Here is a 17161-nt window from a genome sequence, read left to right as displayed (position 1 = left end):
TCATATTTATGCTGCATTCTTTGCTCTTCAACCAGGAGGAATGCTTGTATCATGACCATTTAGAACTTAACTGATGCCCTAAATGAGCCAATACTATGACTCAATCATAAAGATCTGTTTACTTGGAAATGGATGTGGAATTCAAAGGAAATTAGTCCAGCAATGCATTTAGTACCAAAAGCCATCTCAAAGAAGGTTTGTCTTCACCAAGATTCTTCAGCATATCATGCAAATACTAAGAAAAGACCTGTCACAAGTTCTTACAAGGAGTTCAGAGGGGTAAAAAGAGTCAGCAATCAACTGAAAACAAAAGGAAGGGTAAAAAGCTTTGCAACACAGAAAATAAATTGGATGGGTGTAAGGGAAAGTTGCAGTGTGTCCTTTGTCCTTTAGTTTGGATACAAAGCGGCATGAAAGAGTCTCATGTGGAGCAGCCTGTGTCTTGAGCTTTGGAAGGTAATGCTTGGATGCAGTATAAGCTGTCAAATTCTGTGTATGTGGACACATTGTAATGAGCAATGAATCAAACTCATCCAAATCAATCCGGCATTCAAGTGGAGAACATTCTTGATCTGGAGGGGCCAAGATCAGGTGATATGTTATCTTGTGTTCTCCTTGACTGGGTTTTCTTGTATTTGGTCTCATTGCTATGGTCCTAAGCTTCTGCAGCTTTCAAGTGATGAGCTGTAGCAGAGCATTCAATCAATGGACAAAAGGAATCTTTGGAACATGAAGCATCAAATTGTTTTCAGTGGATGCTCCCTTGTGTTTCTGACCACTACTCACTGGCTATTTTGAGAAGACAAGTTCTGCTGTCTCAGATTGTTTGCAGTGGATGCTCTCTTGTGTTTCTGAGCACTCACTGGCTGTCTTCTTTGAAGCCCAGATAAATCTCCAATCTGAATTGAGTTGGAATTCATCAACAACTGTCCAACTAAGCTCAATTTTTAAGGCAGATAGATCACCAAAATAATGACTGAATCAGGGAAAAGCTTACAAATTGATAAATTGCTTTGTTGTTGGTATGGAAAAAATGTCTGCTAGTATCAAATTTCTTTCTCTTTATAATGAAGAAGACATACTTTGAAGAACAACATGATCTTGTGGAAGACACATCTGCTGCTGCCACAATACTTCATCTTCAGGAGGCAGGATTTCTATTTTGGACAGACTGAACTGTTTGTCAGTAATCAGATCTCCGGCAAAATCCTGCCACAAGGAAACCAAATTGTGCCATAAGAAAACCAAATAGATAGATATTCTACATCAATATATAAGATAAGAATGCTAACGAAAACAAAGCCAACGAACCATTTACTCTATTACAACGTCATATGTCCCCTGGCCATTAGTTTGGTTTAAGCTTTGTTGGGACCCCTCTCTAAAAGAGACGAATCCCTCCAAAAATTGGCGTATGCTGCTTTATGTGGCGTGCACACGGTATTCTTTAGTAAAAGGCGAAAGAATAGTTCGCTCTGTGCTCACCACGCAGCTGCGTGATTTCAATTGATGAACATTCCGCTCGTTATATAGCGGGTTTGGCCGAGCAGTCCTCTGAACTGAGCAATGTGGGACTAAAAAACCCCGTCTCTTAGCCCTCTTCCAAGTAGTAGCGAAACCTGCTTCTCGACTGTGCTTGTCGATGTGTTCGATGCGTCTCCAAGTAGTAGCGAAACCTGCTTCTCGACTATGCTCGTCAATGTGTTCGATGCGTCTCCAAGTAGTAGCGAAACCTGCTTCTCGACTATGCTCGTCAATGTGTTCGATGCGTCTCCAAGTAGTAGCGAAACCTGCTTCTCGACTATGCTCGTCAATGTGTTCGATGCGTTCTAATGTGTATGCTCGCTTTACCTCGTTGTCAAAATTTCCGTAGTGTTTACATTTAGATTTATCTGCTTCTCGACATTTGTACCATTGTGTATGCTCGCTTTGCCTCGTATGTGTTTGTCAAAATTTTCGTAGTGTTTATATTTAGATTTATCTGCTTCTCGGTTACGCATGCCATTGTATGAACTCGCTTTGCCTTGTATGTGTTTGTCAAAATTCCCATAGTGCTTTTCGACTGCGCGTGCCAATGTATATGCTCGCTTTGTCTCGTATGTGTTTGTCAAAATTTCCATAGTGTTTCTATTTAGACTATCTGTTTCTGTCAATGTGTATGCTCACTTTGCCTCGTATGTGTTTGTGAAAATTCCTATTAGTGTTTATATTTAGACTTATGTGATGTGTATTGTTATGGTAAATAACTTTCGGGCCGCGACTTTGGGGCTGACGCGGCTGGTTCTGGGCTCCAAATGCCTGGAATTAGAGGTGTCACCCTTTATCGGGCTTGAGGTGGCAGATGCGGAGGATCTTGCTCGAGGAGTCCGCCTGGGCGAGCCGAGTTGACGGAGGCTGGGTACCTGCACACAGGTCGGGTCGGTGGCTCGGCCCGACCCCTCCGACGATCAAGTCAGCGGAAGGGAATGTTATCTTGGTTGAGAGAGAGAGAGAGAGCCTTGTTCCTTTTTCCTTTTGTGTGGACCCGGGGGGGGGTATTTATAAGGGGGGTTGATGTTACCTGATGGGCCATCCTGCCAGAACAGGACCGTACCTCTGACGACGTCTGTTGCCGCTGTGGGCGTTGCGTGGAGAGCCGAGCTGCCGCAGGGTATGGGGGTGTCAGCTGGCGCCTCTGCCTGCCTCGGCCGGCTGCGAAGGGTCAGCCGAGGGGGTTGTTCGGGTACGGTGGGTATGGGCGTGCGTCGCGTCGTCGTTAATGCTATTTCCGTGGTAGAGCGCCGTACCGGGCGTCCGACGTGGGGGGGGGGGGGTGTATTACGTCAAATTTGGGGTGTTACGTGAAAGTCAGTTTTTTACCCTTATCATATGCCCCCTCCGAAAGGAGCTATGCATTAGCTTTGTGCGTAAGGAGTTCGATGCATGGCTCCCTGCTTCAACGTGCTGCTCAGGTGGGTCTGAGAGGGGTCAGTCTAGGGGTCATTAAGGCCGAAGAGTATCAGGAGGTACTGCACAGGCGGTGCGATCGCGCCAGGGTGACTGAGGAGATGCGAAGTTGAGGACCGAGGAACACAACGCGGGCGGGGTGACCGCGCCGGTGGGACTCGGGGTGGCGCAGAGCCGAAGGGCCGAGGAGCACAACGCCGGCGGGGTGACCGCGCTGGTGTGACTCGGGGTGGCGCAGAGCTGGAGAGCCGAGGAGCACAACGCAGGCGGGGTGACCGCGCTAGTGTGCCTCGGGGTGGCGCAGAGCCGGAGAGCCGAGGAGCACAACGCAGACGGGGTGACCGTGGTGTGACTCGGGGTGGCGCAGAGCCGAGGAGCACAACGCAGACGGGGTGACCGTGGTGTGACTCGGGGTGGCGCAGAGCCGGAGAGCCGAGGAGCACAACGCAGGCGGGGTGACCGCGCTGGTGTGACTCGGGGTGGCTCGACCGAGGCACTAGGTGTAGGTGGGCGGCGACCGAGGTGATGGCCCCGGGCGTAACGTGACCGAAGCGATACTTGACTTTCGGTTATCGTTCGGCCATTTTGACCGCTGAGCCGGCGTGGGCAGCCGGATGGCCTTTTGCCTGGGGAAGGTCAAAGGGCCATGCTTTTTGGGCGTCGTCGGTTTTCGAGGTTGATGTGATTAGGGGCTCCGTACTTCGCACCGTGCGGCAATTAAGAGCCTCCCCGGCCGAAGTTATGGCGATGCGACTTTTGCATCTTCGCAGCGCGGCTCAGGAGGGGAAAGGTCGCCGTTTCGGCGGGAAACAGACTATAAGTAGTGCTCCGTCCGTCCCTTTCACCTCTTGGTACCTGCTTTTGCTTCAATCCCTTCTTTGGGTGTCCTAGCCCAGTACTTCTTCAGCCGCCCTTCCTTCCCAAAAGCTTCGGTAAGGATGGCTTCCCCTCCTTCGTCCTCTCCTTCTCCGCCTCCTCTTTCTGATGCTGCCGGTGAAGAGGTGGCGTTGGCGAGCTCCCGCTCGTCGTCCGAGGAAAGGGCCACCAAGGCCCTCGAATCGCTTATGTGGCCGCATGACCTCGACTCCACCGTGAGCGAGTCGTCGCTCAGCCTTCTCCGGGACCGTTACAGTGTCCCGGCGGAGTTCACGCTTATTGCCCCTGAGCCGGGGCAGCGAGCGTATGACCCTATACCCAAGGGCTTTGCCCTAACAGTAGATGCCCTTGAGGCCGAGTTGCGCCTTCCGTTCCACCCCGTCATTACTGCCTGCGTCGCGTGGTGGCGCATTTCTCCTTCCCAGATGGCGCCGAATTCTTGGCGCTATCTGGTGGCGTTCCTCGGGGAATGCTACTACGCCCAGATTACTCCGAGTCGGTCCCTTTTCCTCTCCTGTTTCCGTCTATCCAGAGGGTCGGGGGGCTATTATTTGTCCGCCCGACCGGGTTTCCGAATTCTTGGCGCTATCTGGTGGCGTTCCTCGGGGAATGCTACTACGCCCAGATTACTCCGAGTCGGTCCCTTTTCCTCTCCTGTTTCCGTCTATCCAGAGGGTCGGGGGGCTATTATTTGTCCGCCCGACCGGGTTTCCGTGTCAGTGGGGCTCCTTCCAGCAACAAGGGGTGGAAGGAGCGTTACTTCTACGTCTGCCATCCGAAGAGTTGGAGCTTCGGGCTCCGATGGGCGACACGCGCAGTCGATAATACTGCCCCGGCCTTGGACGAGGGGGAGCTCCGGGCCCTTCGAAGATTGAAGGAGATCCTCCCTTCTTCCAGAGTCATCCGAAAGATGACCGAGGCGTGGTTGGTCGAGGCGGGCTTGAGCCCCATACCTCGAGGTATGCCCTGAGGAGGTGGCAGTGGGTCTTCCAGTTTTGCTTTTCTTTTTTAGGATACTGACCGCGGTCGTGGTGTTTGTGCAGAGATGGTGAATCTTGCTGTGGTGCGCGGAGGACGTCTTTCGTCTGCCGTATCTCCGAGGCGCCAGGTCGGCCCGAGCATCGGCACTAGAGAGGTGCCAGTAGACCTCGAGGACGTCCGTCCTCGAAAGAAGGCGAAGGTTTCAGCGCTGAAGAAACCGAATCCCCCAAGGGCTCAGGAGAGCGCAGAGGCGGCGGAGTCGGGCTCGCACGATAGGCGGGGAGGGCGAGGTCGGGGCGAGGCAGGCTCGAGCAGCATGGTTGCAGGGAAGGCGCCTCGAGAGCCCTCGATCCGGGACTTGTGTCGCCTTCCCGCGGGGCCGCCGAATGACTTCTACCATGCGCGCCTGATGGGCGAGCTTTCTGAGGGCCAACCCTCTGACCGGTTGGTAGCCCGCTGGGGGGGGGCTGACCCGCGGGACCCGCGTGTGGGCTGACGGGGAGACCGCGGCCGCGTTCGTCCGAGGGGGGCTGCACCCTGATCTGGCCCGCGAGATGTATACTCTGCCGTCCGACGTCCTGCTCGGGAAGTCGGTGAAGTCGCTGTTGTGGGTAAGTGTCCCGCTGCTGGCTTCCTACTTGTGGCGCTCCAGGGGATCGTTCTGACTTTCTTCTTGCAGGGCCAGCACTACGCGATGGCACTGGCAGACCGCGTTCGCGATGCGGGTCGGGCCCTAGGAATTTTGTGCGAGCGCAATGCCGAGTTGCGCAAGCAGCTCGAGGAGGTTCGGGCCGGGGCGGCTCCGGAGGCGGTTGCGGCGGCCGAGCAGCGCTCCTCAGAGCTCGAAGCAGAGGCGACGCGTCTCCGAGCTGAGGCGGCGGTGGCCGACAAGCGCGTGTCGTCGTTGGAGGCCGAGGTCCTTCGCTTAAGGTCCGAGGCGAAGGCGGCCGAGGAGGAGCAAAGCGATCTCCGGGGACTCTTGGAGGGAGCTCAGTCCGAGGCTCGTCTGGCCCGAGGCGAGGCAGCCGTCCTGACCCAGCGGCTGGAGGACGCACTGGCTGACATGAAGGGGGCTTCCGACGCCCTGGTGGCCGAGCGGGAGCGGCGGCCGGAGAAGGAGAAGGAAATAATCGAGGCCTATAAACAGTCCCCGGGCTTCCAGCTCGGGCTGGCTCGGTCGGGGCAGGTTACCTATGAGTACGGGTACCGGATCGCCCTTGGCCGGTTCCAGACGAGCCATCCCGGGCTGGAAGTGGAGACGGATCCGTTTGTCTCGCATCCTGAGGATTTGGATGTGGACATGCCGGAGGAAGTTCCCTTTGATGATGGCATGGGAGGATCAGACGGTTAAGGCGGCCCGGAGGTCAGCTCAGCCGAGCAGTTTCTGTACTTTGTACTTTTTGTGACCTTCGGGTCTGGCTGCGGATGTAACACCTTGCCTTATAAAGAAAACTTCCTTCCAATACGTCTTTCTGCTTTGAAAGTTGAGTCTTGTAATCCCATGCTTCGTGGATAAAAGCGTCTTTTAAGCTCCGGAAATTGAATTGCACAAATTCGACTTGGGAGCCGGGGCATTGGCCTCAGACGAAGAACTTCTTAAGGTTCTGGACGTTCCATGTCCTCGGCACAGAGGAACCGTCCATCGTGGTGAGTCGATAAGTACCTGGTCGAACCACGCCGGTAACCCGGTAAGGTCCCTCCCACTTGGGAGCCAGCTTCCCCCTCGCCCGAGTTTGGTCGCTGACTTCGGCTCTTCGTAGGACTAGATCGCCTAACCTGACTGGCCTGGGTCGCACCCTTCTGTTGTAGACCCTTGCGACGGCTCTCTGGTAAGAGAGGGCTTTCAGGTGTGCGTCAGTACGTCGCTCCTCGAGTACGTCGAGGTTGGCGCGAAGTCCTTGGTTCGAGGCCTCCTGGTCATAGTTCCTCGTTCGAAGCGTGGCGATAGTCATCTCGGGCGGTAGGACGGCCTCGGTTCCGAAAGCCAAGCTATAGGGGGATTCTCCGGTCGCGGCCTTGGGGGTGGTGCACAGCGACCATAGCACGCTAGGGAGCTCGTCCGCCCAGGTCGATTGGGCCGCGGATACTCTTTTTCTGAGGCCATCCAGGATGGATCGGTTGGTCACCTCGGCCAACCCGTTCGTCTGAGGATGGGCTACCGAACTGAACCTCAGTTGAATGCCATGACCGGCGCAGAACCTCGTGCCGGCGAACTGTGGTCCGTTGTCGGTGACGATGGCTCTGGGCAACCCGAACCGGGTCACAAGGTTTTTCCAGACGAATTTCTCCATTTGGTGTTCCGTCATCGTAGCCAGCGGCTCGGCCTCGACCCACTTCGTGAAGTAATCTACTCCCACGATTATATACTTCCGCTACCCAGAGGCCGGTGGAAAGGGGCCGAGGAGGTCCAGTCCCCACTGGGCGAATGGCCATGCGCAGTCGATGGGACTGAGGGGGACCGCAGGTTGTCGGGGCGCGCGGGCGTGTTGCTGGCACGAGCTGCACCGCTGCACGTAAGCTTTTGCGTCTCGACACATGGTTGGCCAGTAGTAGCCTTGGCGAAGTATCTTGTGCGCCAGGGTCCGCTCGCCAATGTGTTCGCCGCAGATCCCCTCGTGAGTTTCAGCCAGGACGGTCTGGGCTTCGTCAGGCTCCAAACACCTCAGGAGGGGGTAGGTGAAGGATCGTCTGTACAGCCGGCCACTTTCCTCGGTGTACCAAGCGTGTGTGCGGCGCAGACGCCGAGCTGTGACTTCGTCGAGGGGGAGGGCTCAATCTCGCTTGAAGCGCAGCAGCTCTTGCACCCACGTGGTCGGCGCACTGCCTGGGGCCGTGGTAGCTACCTCAATGGCGCGAGCGGGAAGCTCCTCTATCTCTGACCACGCTTCGGGGGTTCTTCTCGACGCAAGCTTAGCGAGCGCGTCGGCCCGTGCGTTCTCCTCCCTCGGAACGTTAGACAATGTAAAGTAAGGGAATTTCGTGGTTAGCTCCCTTACCCGCGCAAGATATTTGGCCATGGTTGCGTCACGAGCCTCGTATCCTCCGCTGAGCTGTTCGGCCACGAGTTGCGAGTCAGTGAGGACGTGTATTGCGGCCACCTGCATCTCGAGGGCCAGCCTCAATCCGGCTAGGAGCGCTTCGTACTCCGCCTCATTGTTGGTGGCTTTAAACCCGAAGCGGAGGGAGCGCTCGAATGAGCGTCCGTCGGGGGCGAGAAGGACCAGCCCAGCTCCGGCGCCCCCTGAGTTGGCCGAGCCGTCCACGTGTAGGGTCCAAGCATCGGGAGTTCGCTCGAGGTCTTTGCCCACCCGAGCTAGCTCCACGATGAAGTCGGCTACCGCTTGGGCCTTGATGGCGGTCCTGGGTACGTAGCTGATGTCATGCTCTCCGAGCTCCACCGCCCATCTGAGAAGCCGACCTGCAACATCGAACTTTGTTAAGATCTGCCGGAGAGGTTGGTCGGTGACGACTTCCACCGAGTGTGCCTGGAAGTAGGGGCGCAACTTTCGGGCTGAGAGCACCAGGGCGAGTGCGAGTTTTTCTATCGGCGGGTAACGCTCCTCGGGTCCACTCAGGACGTGGCTGACGTAGTAGATCGGGAGCTGTGCGCCGGAGATTTCCTTGACGAGGACGGAGCTAACCGCGTACGGGGAGGCCGCCATATAGAGCCACAGCTTTTCGCCGGGGAAGACAGAGGCGAGTCGAGGGAGGGTGGTCAAGTGCTGCTTCATCTGTTTCAAAGCCTCCTCGCATTCCGACGTCCATTGGAAGTTTTTCGGGTCTTTGAGCGCCTTGAAGAAAGGGAGGCAGCGATCGCCCGATCGGGCGAGGAAGCGAGACAGGGCGACGAGTCTACCGTTGAGTCGCTGCAGGTCTTTAACTGTCCGGGGGGACTGCATATCGATTATTGCCTGTACTTTCTCCGGGTTGGCGTCGATTCCTCTCTGGTGTACAATGAACCCCAGGAATTTCCCGGAGGTGACGCCGAAAGCGCACTTCGTGGGGTTGAGCCGCATGCCGAACTTGCGTAGCGTGTCGAAGGCCTCGGCTAGGTCGGCAAGGTGTGTCCCGGCCTCTCTGCTTTTCACAATCATGTCGTCCACGTAGACTTCCATGTTCCTCCCGATTTGGGGGGCAAACATCTTGTTTACTGTCCTCTGGTATGTAGCTCCGGCATTTTTCAACCCGAACGGCATGACCCTGTAAAAGGATATCCCTTGATCGGTGAGGAAAGCCGTGTGTTCCCTGTCTTCTGGCGCCATTCTGATCTGATTGTATCCTGAATAGGTGTCCATGAAAGAGAGGCGCGCGTGCCCTGCTGTTGCGTCAACCAGCTGGTCGATCTTCGGGAGGGGGTAGCAGTCTTTAGGACACGCACTATTGAGACTAGTGTAGTCAACACACATCCTCCAGCTTCCATTGTGTTTTTTCACGAGAACTACATTGGACAACCACTGAGGATACTTGGCCTCTTCTATGAAGCCTGCCGCCAAGAGTCGGCCCACCTCCTCTTGTATGGCACGTTGCCGGTCAGGTGCGTGGCGACGGGGTTTTTGCTTTACCGGTCGGGCGTCAGGTGGGATGTTGAGATGATGCTCCGCGACCTTGGGGTCGACTCCCTTCATGTCCGATGGGGACCAGGCGAAGATGTCGGCATTCTCCCGTAGAAGGCCGACGAGCTGTTCCCGTTCTCGCTCGGGTAGCTCCGAGCCGACCTTGACCGTTTGATCCGGCCGTGCTTCCCGTAAGGGGATGTCAGCAGTGGATCCCCTCGGCCCAGGGTGAGGGGCAGGCTTCTTTGCCTCCCGGGGATCTTCTAGAGGCGATTCTCCCCTGGCCCTTTTGCCCAATGAGACGGAGGTAAGGTAGCAGCGCCTGGACTCTTGGGGGCTTCCGGTGACTTCCCCGACCCCCTCCCGAGTCGGGAACTTGACGGTCCGGTAGTAGGTCGAGACGACGGCTCTGACCTTGTTTGAGGGTTGGCCGGCCAAGTATGGCATTATAAGCGGTGGGAAGGTCGACTACCAGAAAGGTGGTCATGACCGTCTTTGATTTCGGCGGGGTTCCCAGAGTCAGAGGGAGGGTAATGGCTCCCAGAGGTGATATCGAATCTCCCGTGAAGCCGGTGAGTGCCGAGCACATAGGGCTTAAATTTTCCCTGGCTAGGGCCAGCTTCTGTAAGGCGCCAAAATAGAGTATGTCGGCCGAGCTCCCCGTGTCGACCATGATTCTTTTCACTTGCGCGTTGGCTACCCTGGCCGATATTACCAGGGCGTCGTCGTGGTGGGGTCGCTCAGCGGCTCCGGTTGGGAAGGTGATCTCGGGCTCAGGCTCACGTCCCGAGGCTTCGTCGGGGGCGGCCCGGGCGTAGGCCTTCCTGCCCGACATAGAACTTCCTCCGGATGCGGGGCCCCCGGCTATGACATCGATGTGTCGCTCAACAGGGCCCTCCGGACGAGGAGACTGCTCTTTGCTCGGCCGGAGGTACTGGCCGAGATGGCCTCTGAGGATGAGCTCCTCGATTTGTCTTTTCAGCTCGTAACACTGCTCCGTGTCATGCCCGTGCTGTCGATGAAATCGGCAGTACTTTGAGCGATCTGCGAGCTCTCGCGGGTTCTTCATGGGGTGGGGGTCCCTGAGCAGCCCCTTCCCCTTTTCGTGTAGGAATATCTCCGTCCGGGAAGAGGGGGCCTGGGGTCAGGCCTGTCCAGCTTTCGCCGGGAGGTGGTGGGTTGCTGCTGTCGGGGCGGCTCCGACTTGACCTTTCTGTGTTCTTCTCGCTTTCCCATCATCCAGGTTTCTGCGGCGATGAACTGGCTGGCCCGTTGGAGCATCTCAGGGACCGCGACGGGGGGCCTCTCCACAAGCGACCAGAAGAACCTGGAGGGCCGCAGACCAGTCATAAAGGCCTGCATCAAGAGAGAGGGGTGAGCATCCGGTAATCCACGGATTTGCGTCGTAAACCGGTTCACAAAGTGAGAAAGGGGCTCGTCCTCCTTCTGGTTGAGCCCCAGGAGCAACGCCATGGATGGCTTCGGTCGGGCGTACGCTAGGAAGTTAAGCTCAAAATCCTTGGCGAGCTGGTTGAAGGAGGCGACGGTTCCTGACTTCAGGCCGCTGTACCATGCGCGGGCTGGTCCTCGCAAGGTCGTCGGGAACGCCCGGCACATCAGGGCGTCTGAAGTCCCGAACAGCGCCATCTGGGCCCGAAAAGCGGCCACGTGGTCCGCGGGGTCGGTTGCGCCATCATACGCGTCCAGGGAAGGGAGGCGGAAGTGTGGCGGGATCGCCTGATCCTATATCTCGGGGGTGAACGGAGATCCTTGGTGTCCGTCCGTCCCGAGTTCTTCTTTCGACTTACGAACCTCCTGCTGTACCTCGTCCAGCCTTTGACTGACGAGGCGCAGCTGGGCCCGTAGGGCGTTCGTCGAATCAGCAGTCGGGGCCTCCGGCTCGGGGCGGCTCGCCGTGTCCTCGGCTTCCCTGCCTCCCGGTCGAGTTGTGGGGTTTCGAGGCGAGCCCGGAAGCTCTGGGAGTGGTGCGTGGGTCCGGGCGAGGGTCTCCTGTTGCTGCGAGGGCCTCGCCGTATACGGAGGGGTTCGTTGGGAGACAATGGTCTGCACCATGCTTGTTAGAGTTCGAACCTGGTGGGCGAGGTCATGAAAGGCCTCGGGCGACACTTGCGAGGAGTCGGCGGGCGCGCCGCCAGGGGGTGACAAGCCCGGGTCGTTGAATAGCCGCCAATAGCGTTCTGACACCGCTGCGGGACGTTCATCGCGGGTTTCGTCACGCCGTTCCCCTAAGGCGGGGAGCTCCGCATTTGAGGATCCGCCGGGGTAAATTTGATGATCGCTTGACATTTGGATCGACCCTCCTTCTAGCGCCAATCTGTTATGGTAAATAACTTTCGGGCCGCGACTTTGGGGCTGACGCGGCTGGTTCTGGGCTCCAAATGCCTGGAATTAGAGGTGTCCCCCTTTATCGGGCTTGAGGTGGCGGATGCGGAGGATCTTGCTAGAGGAGTCCGCCTGGGCGAGCCGGGTTGACGGAGGCTGGGTACCTGCACACAGGTCGGGTCGGTGGCTCGGCCCGACCCCTCCGACGATCAAGTCAGCGGAAGGGAATGTTATCTTGGTTGAGAGAGAGAGAGAGAGAGAGCCTTGTTCCTTTTTCCTTTTGTGTGGACCCGGGGGGGGGGGTATTTATAAGGGGGGTTGATGTTACCTGATGGGCCATCCTGCCAGAACAGGACCGTACCTCTGACGACGTCTGTTGCCGCTGTGGGCGTTGCGTGGAGAGCCGAGCTGCCGCAGGGTATGGGGGTGTCAGCTGGCGCCTCTGCCTGCCTCGGTCGGCTGCGAAGGGTCAGCCGAGGGGGTTGTTCGGGTACGGTGGGTATGGGCGTGCGTCGCGTCGTCGTTAATGCTATTTCCGTGGCAGAGCGTCGTACCGGGCGTCCGACGTGGAGGGGGGGGTGTATTACGTCAAATTTGGGGTGTTACGTCAAAGTTAGTTTTTTACCCTTATCATCTATCATAAAAAAAATATTATTATTTATGATAGACAATAAAATTAAAATTAAATAATATATAATAGTTATTTTTATGATTTTTTTGTTTTATAATAATTGTGATCCATTTAAAATTGAAAAGAGATTCTGATAATAAGATTTACTTATTATTGTTATTTGGCCCTTTTTTGGCTTGTCAAGGACGAGGACGAGGAGGACGCCGAGCCCGCTGTCAGCGTCCGTTCAACGCGATCGATTTGGTCGTCTCCTTCCGCTTTATTACCACCACCGCCTTCGATCTTCTTCTCCGCCAGAGGAGGAGGGCGGATAACCAAAGCGGAGGACGACTACAAGCGCGGGAGGATGCAGATATTCGTGAAAACCCTAACGGGGAAGACGATCACCCTCGAGGTCGAGAGCAGCGACACCATCGACAACGTCAAAGCCAAGATCCAGGTCTCCCCTCCTCTTCTTCTTGTTAAAGGTCGCAATAGATGATTTTGGCTTGAATCTTGAGGGGGCTTTTGGGTTTGTACCCTGTGACACCGGCAACAATGTCATGTTTGTTCAAAGATAATGGGTTGCAGGGTATTACGTACGGCAATGAGCAAGTCGCCTTTTTTGCAGGACAAGGAGGGGATACCTCCAGACCAGCAAAGGTTGATTTTTGCGGGAAAGCAATTGGAAGATGGCCGCACCTTGGCTGATTACAACATTCAGAAGGAGTCGACTCTTCACCTTGTCTTGAGGCTCAGGGGCGGAATGATGATCAAGGTGAAGACGCTTACTGGGAAGGAAATCGAGATCGACATTGAGCCCACTGACACCATCGACAGGATCAAGGAAAGGGTAGAGGAGAAAGAGGGGATTCCACCTGTGCAGCAAAGGTGCCCTCTCCTCTCTTATTATTTAGTATTCTCGTTGATTTATTTTCCACCTTAGTTAGCCTTTTATATTTCTCTTTTAATGCATTCAAAGCTAACTAATCACATCTTCCTTTTTTCTGTCATCTACGGAGCTGTCTTTGGTTACATTAGAATGAATTATCTGTTGCTAATCTAATAATGCTTCATATTTCGCTATTGATTTGTTATAAACCAATCTAGATGTAAAGTTCTTTATTTGTTCTGAAGAAGGATATGATAGTGTTAACAGGAAGTGTCTTTGCTTTACAGTATTATTTATCTATTTTTCTTTTGGCAAAAATGACCTTTGTCCGTTAAGACCTATGTAAACACTATCATCTCTTTCTGTTGTTTAGTACACAGCTGATGTATACTTCTTTTTTTGTTGTGCACTACTGCTGATGTACAATTTATTTGTATTTACTTTGTTTTTTATTATAATTTAGATGGATGGTGTCACATGGCGCTTATTGAAAATGTATGCTATGATCTGCTATTGTGTTTCTTGCTTAAGTATGATAGAATAAATGTTATATCTTTGAGATAGACTATGACCATCCGTCGAGATTCTGTAGCATTTTCCTAAAAGGCAACAGGATTTTTTTCGCTTTGGTGCATACTCAATTGTAGATCGTAGAGTGCTTTTGTTGTCTCCTTTGTTTTTCATGTGTGTTTTTGTCCACGTTAGTTATGCAGCCTTGTGTTCATCTTTCTTGAACGTAATTATCAACTTAAAACTTGTTTGCTTACATTTTGATTATAAAGAATCCCCACACATTTATATAATGTTAATCAGTTCCTTTTTTGGTAGTTGGGTGTAAGTCTTGGCATCAGATTTGGTTGCTCCCATGCAATCTAAATGGCTAGGAGTTTAGTTAGAAATAGCTTCCCTGCTTACTAGGGTATGGCTATATATGCATCCACCTTGTGTGCTAAACCACTCTCTAATAAAAAAATATGCAAGACCACCCATTTAACACAATTACATAATCAAATTCTCTTCAAACTCACAAATCACAGTATCTCAATGTATCAAACTACCTCATGCTAGAAACAACACAACGATCTATAGCAACACATAACTGCTTCACTATTTCTGCACTTATCTTCTACATGCACAGAATACGTTTACCACCTCCCAACAGCATTATCCTTCTCACCACATCCTTATGCAAGAGATATTTTTGCACTCTGTAATTTTGATCAAAATAGTCAATCTATTGGTAAATGCCACTGGCCAAAAGAAAATACAGTAAAAATATTCTGTTTCCATCTGCAAATTTGATCAACCTTATGCATTAACATGACATGATAGTACTAGATTTTGAATTGTTAATTAGAATGATGTCACCTGGACATTCGTTTCAAACTTATGTCAGAGTACCACCACTTGTTATGAGAACTTCTCAATATGTCATGAATTTCTTACTGTTTGCTTATTGAGGTCTGAGCTGCATATCTAAGGTCCTTGAGTGGTTATCTTTTCACCCCTTGGTCTGAAGTGCTGGTTTACGTTTGTGCTTGCACTGGTTAAGAGCCGCCGGTCACACATTGTGAAGTATAAGAATTCACCATGGACAGTGCCCCTGGATTGGCATATTTTTGGCCTATAAAAGAAATTTACTCTAGAACATGAGTGATTCTTTCCCTGAATTATAAAATTTGTTAATATTTCTATGGTCTAAACCCTGTTGTAAATGGTGAGTCAATTTAGGCCCCCACTTGCCCTGAACTCTCTTGAGATCTATTGATTGTTGTTCTTGACAGACTTAAGTGTCTTGTTTTAAGTAGGAGGTTATTCATCTACTAGCAGCATAGGTCCCTTGCTTATAATTATTAAGTACTATTTCAACGGTTCTGGATCAGCCAATATGCTTTTATTCCTAGTCTCTCAAGATAGCTGTGCATTTTATTGCTTCTTTCTAAAGTTTCTCTACCAAGATTAATTCATATGTACAGGTCTTTACAATATTACATGCTTGACTAAAGAATCCTGGGGTATTCAACTCAAATGCAGGCTCATCTATGCTGGTAAGCAGCTAGCTGATGATAAGACGGCGAAGGAGTACAACATCGAGGGTGGTTCTGTCCTCCATCTTGTGCTTGCCCTGCGGGGTGGCTGGCACAGAGGTTTGTAGGTATCTTTGGTGGTTCTACCGGTCCATATGTGCTATGCAACCCTCAGAGAAAATGGAAAATTCAAAGTTGGATGTTAAGTAATTAGCGAAGTAAGTTGGGTCTGGTTAGGCCTTTAACTAGTTTTCCTCGAAAATAAGATTATTGTTCTCAGGAGCATGAAATATTCGGCAAAGTTTGAACTGCTGGTGTGTGTGTGTGTTTATTCACATATTGGCTTTGCCTATGAATATCCAAAAATGTGCTTTTGAGGTTCATGTGGCTTAGTTTGCTTTTCTACACCCTTAAATGAGTACGAACGCTTGGTTTATGGTATTTTTTTTAGTGTAACAGTTTGATGGAGTAAATCAATTTGCCATATTGTGTTTAAAGCCATAAGCAGATTGAATTGTGCAATAGTCTGTGTGCATGCAACCCAGAACAATAATTTCACTGAGATCCTCTGCATCTGCTGCTATTGTTTCTCTTCTTCAGGCTGAATGTATTTTCTCTTTGGAAGCTGAAATGTACCATCTGCAATGTAGAAGATGGTCTAAGGCAATAAAATTCCTTATTATTCAGTACATTGCAGATCGTACATTTCATTCTTATCGAAAAGAAAGAGATAAGATAGAACACTCAGCAAAATTGTTCTGGTTGCATGCATTTAAAGATGAACTTGCAGTCTTCCTTTTTCTTGTGCATTTTATAAATAAATATAAAATTTCGATCACTAAAACACGAAAGAAAACTAGTGTTTTTTACCCACGTCTTTGACTAGTTTCTTTTCGGGTCTTGATGGTCATTTTTCTTTTGTGGTCTTAATGGTCATCCGAAACAAAAGAATATTATGCGGCATCAGCCAAATGTTCTGCGCATCAGATCAAATGGGAGTTGTCCAGCTAAATGTACCTTCATCTACTACTCGAGCAAAATTGAGAACATGAGACGTAAGTGCTCTAAGAACGACAGAATCTTGGTTGTAGGAGTCTTGAGTTCTTTCGGCCATCGGTTAGCTGAGGAGTGTAATCATCGATAATTTTTCCTTCTTAATATAAACAATTTATCATAATAATATGTTGTTTTATTTAAATTATTAACTTTTTATTTATGTAATATGATTAAGAAAATGATTAAAATTTATTTCCTTAATCGAGAAGTTAGGAATCTTGGCAATCAAGCAAATTATTAATTGATTTATTTTATAACGAGTGATGTGATTTTTAGAAAGTAATAGTTTAAATTTTATTTTTGTGTGTGAACTATAGTAAATAAATATTATATTTCTATCCTTAATTGTGAAAATAAAATAAATAATAAATAATTATTTATGTTTTGAGAATCCGCTATTTTTTTCTAGTTAGTTTTGATTTATATTTTAAAATATTGATATTATGATTGTTATAATTTTATGATGCATAATAATGTGTTACTTTATAAATTTTATGATGAAACTTAGATTTGTGATGTTAGAATGATTATTTGACTTATAATGGTCTCTTAAGCTTAAATAAATTTTAAGATTAATTTAATTATTAAAATTATTATTTTTAGATAAAAATAATAGGTATAATTTATTTGATTAGATATATCGATGTTTCAAAATTTATGTGTGAATTTTTATGATTTAATTAATTTTAAATTTAAGATCATGAATTTAAATTATTTAATTCATATATTTAAGTTACTTTTTAATAATTTAAAATATTAAATCTAATTTAATAAAAATGAATCTATCTCACGTGGCAAGCACAATCGAACTCAAGTGGTTAGGCATAATCTAACTCATATGGTCAGACATAAATCAGCCCATGTGATCAGGCATAGC

The 17161-nt window shown here is 50.8% G+C and overlaps 1 protein-coding gene, 1 long non-coding RNA gene and 1 other non-coding gene across 3 annotated transcripts; 1 reads left to right on the top strand and 2 right to left on the bottom strand.

Moving 5' to 3' along the window:
* Window positions 1-214: 214 nt before the first annotated feature.
* Window positions 215-1828, bottom strand: LOC135634351 (uncharacterized). Its single transcript, XR_010495312.1, has 3 exons — window positions 1312-1828; window positions 998-1209; window positions 215-899 (listed from the first exon to the last, which is right to left on the bottom strand). It is a non-coding gene; the product is annotated as an uncharacterized LOC135634351 (long non-coding RNA).
* On the bottom strand, window positions 1374-1494 carry LOC135639444 (U5 spliceosomal RNA). The gene has a single exon (XR_010496949.1). It is a non-coding gene; the product is annotated as a U5 spliceosomal RNA (small nuclear RNA).
* Window positions 1829-12514: 10686 nt separating the features above from the next.
* Window positions 12515-15611, top strand: LOC135634344 (ubiquitin-NEDD8-like protein RUB1). Its single transcript, XM_065144756.1, has 3 exons — window positions 12515-12769; window positions 12941-13200; window positions 15236-15611. Exons 1-3 carry the CDS (start codon window positions 12677-12679, stop codon window positions 15354-15356), a joined length of 474 nt encoding a protein of 157 aa, XP_065000828.1. The 5' UTR covers window positions 12515-12676; the 3' UTR covers window positions 15357-15611.
* Window positions 15612-17161: the final 1550 nt, after the last annotated feature.

Source organism: Musa acuminata, chromosome BXJ1-3 (genome assembly GCF_036884655.1).
Source record: "Musa acuminata AAA Group cultivar baxijiao chromosome BXJ1-3, Cavendish_Baxijiao_AAA, whole genome shotgun sequence".
Lineage (NCBI taxonomy): Eukaryota > Viridiplantae > Streptophyta > Magnoliopsida > Zingiberales > Musaceae > Musa > Musa acuminata.
The sequence above is the reverse complement of the archived record's forward strand: the minus strand, read 5'-3'. Positions and strand labels throughout refer to the sequence as shown.

Bases quoted from the DNA above. Each gene is read 5' to 3' on its own strand.
- LOC135634344 (XM_065144756.1), top strand. From the start codon at position 12,677: ATGCAGATATTCGTGAAAACCCTAACGGGGAAGACGATCACCCTCGAG. The intron at 12,770-12,940 runs GTCTCCCCTCCT...CCTTTTTTGCAG, and splicing joins ACGTCAAAGCCAAGATCCAG to GACAAGGAGGGGATACCTCC. The intron at 13,201-15,235 runs GTGCCCTCTCCT...ACTCAAATGCAG, and splicing joins ATTCCACCTGTGCAGCAAAG to GCTCATCTATGCTGGTAAGC.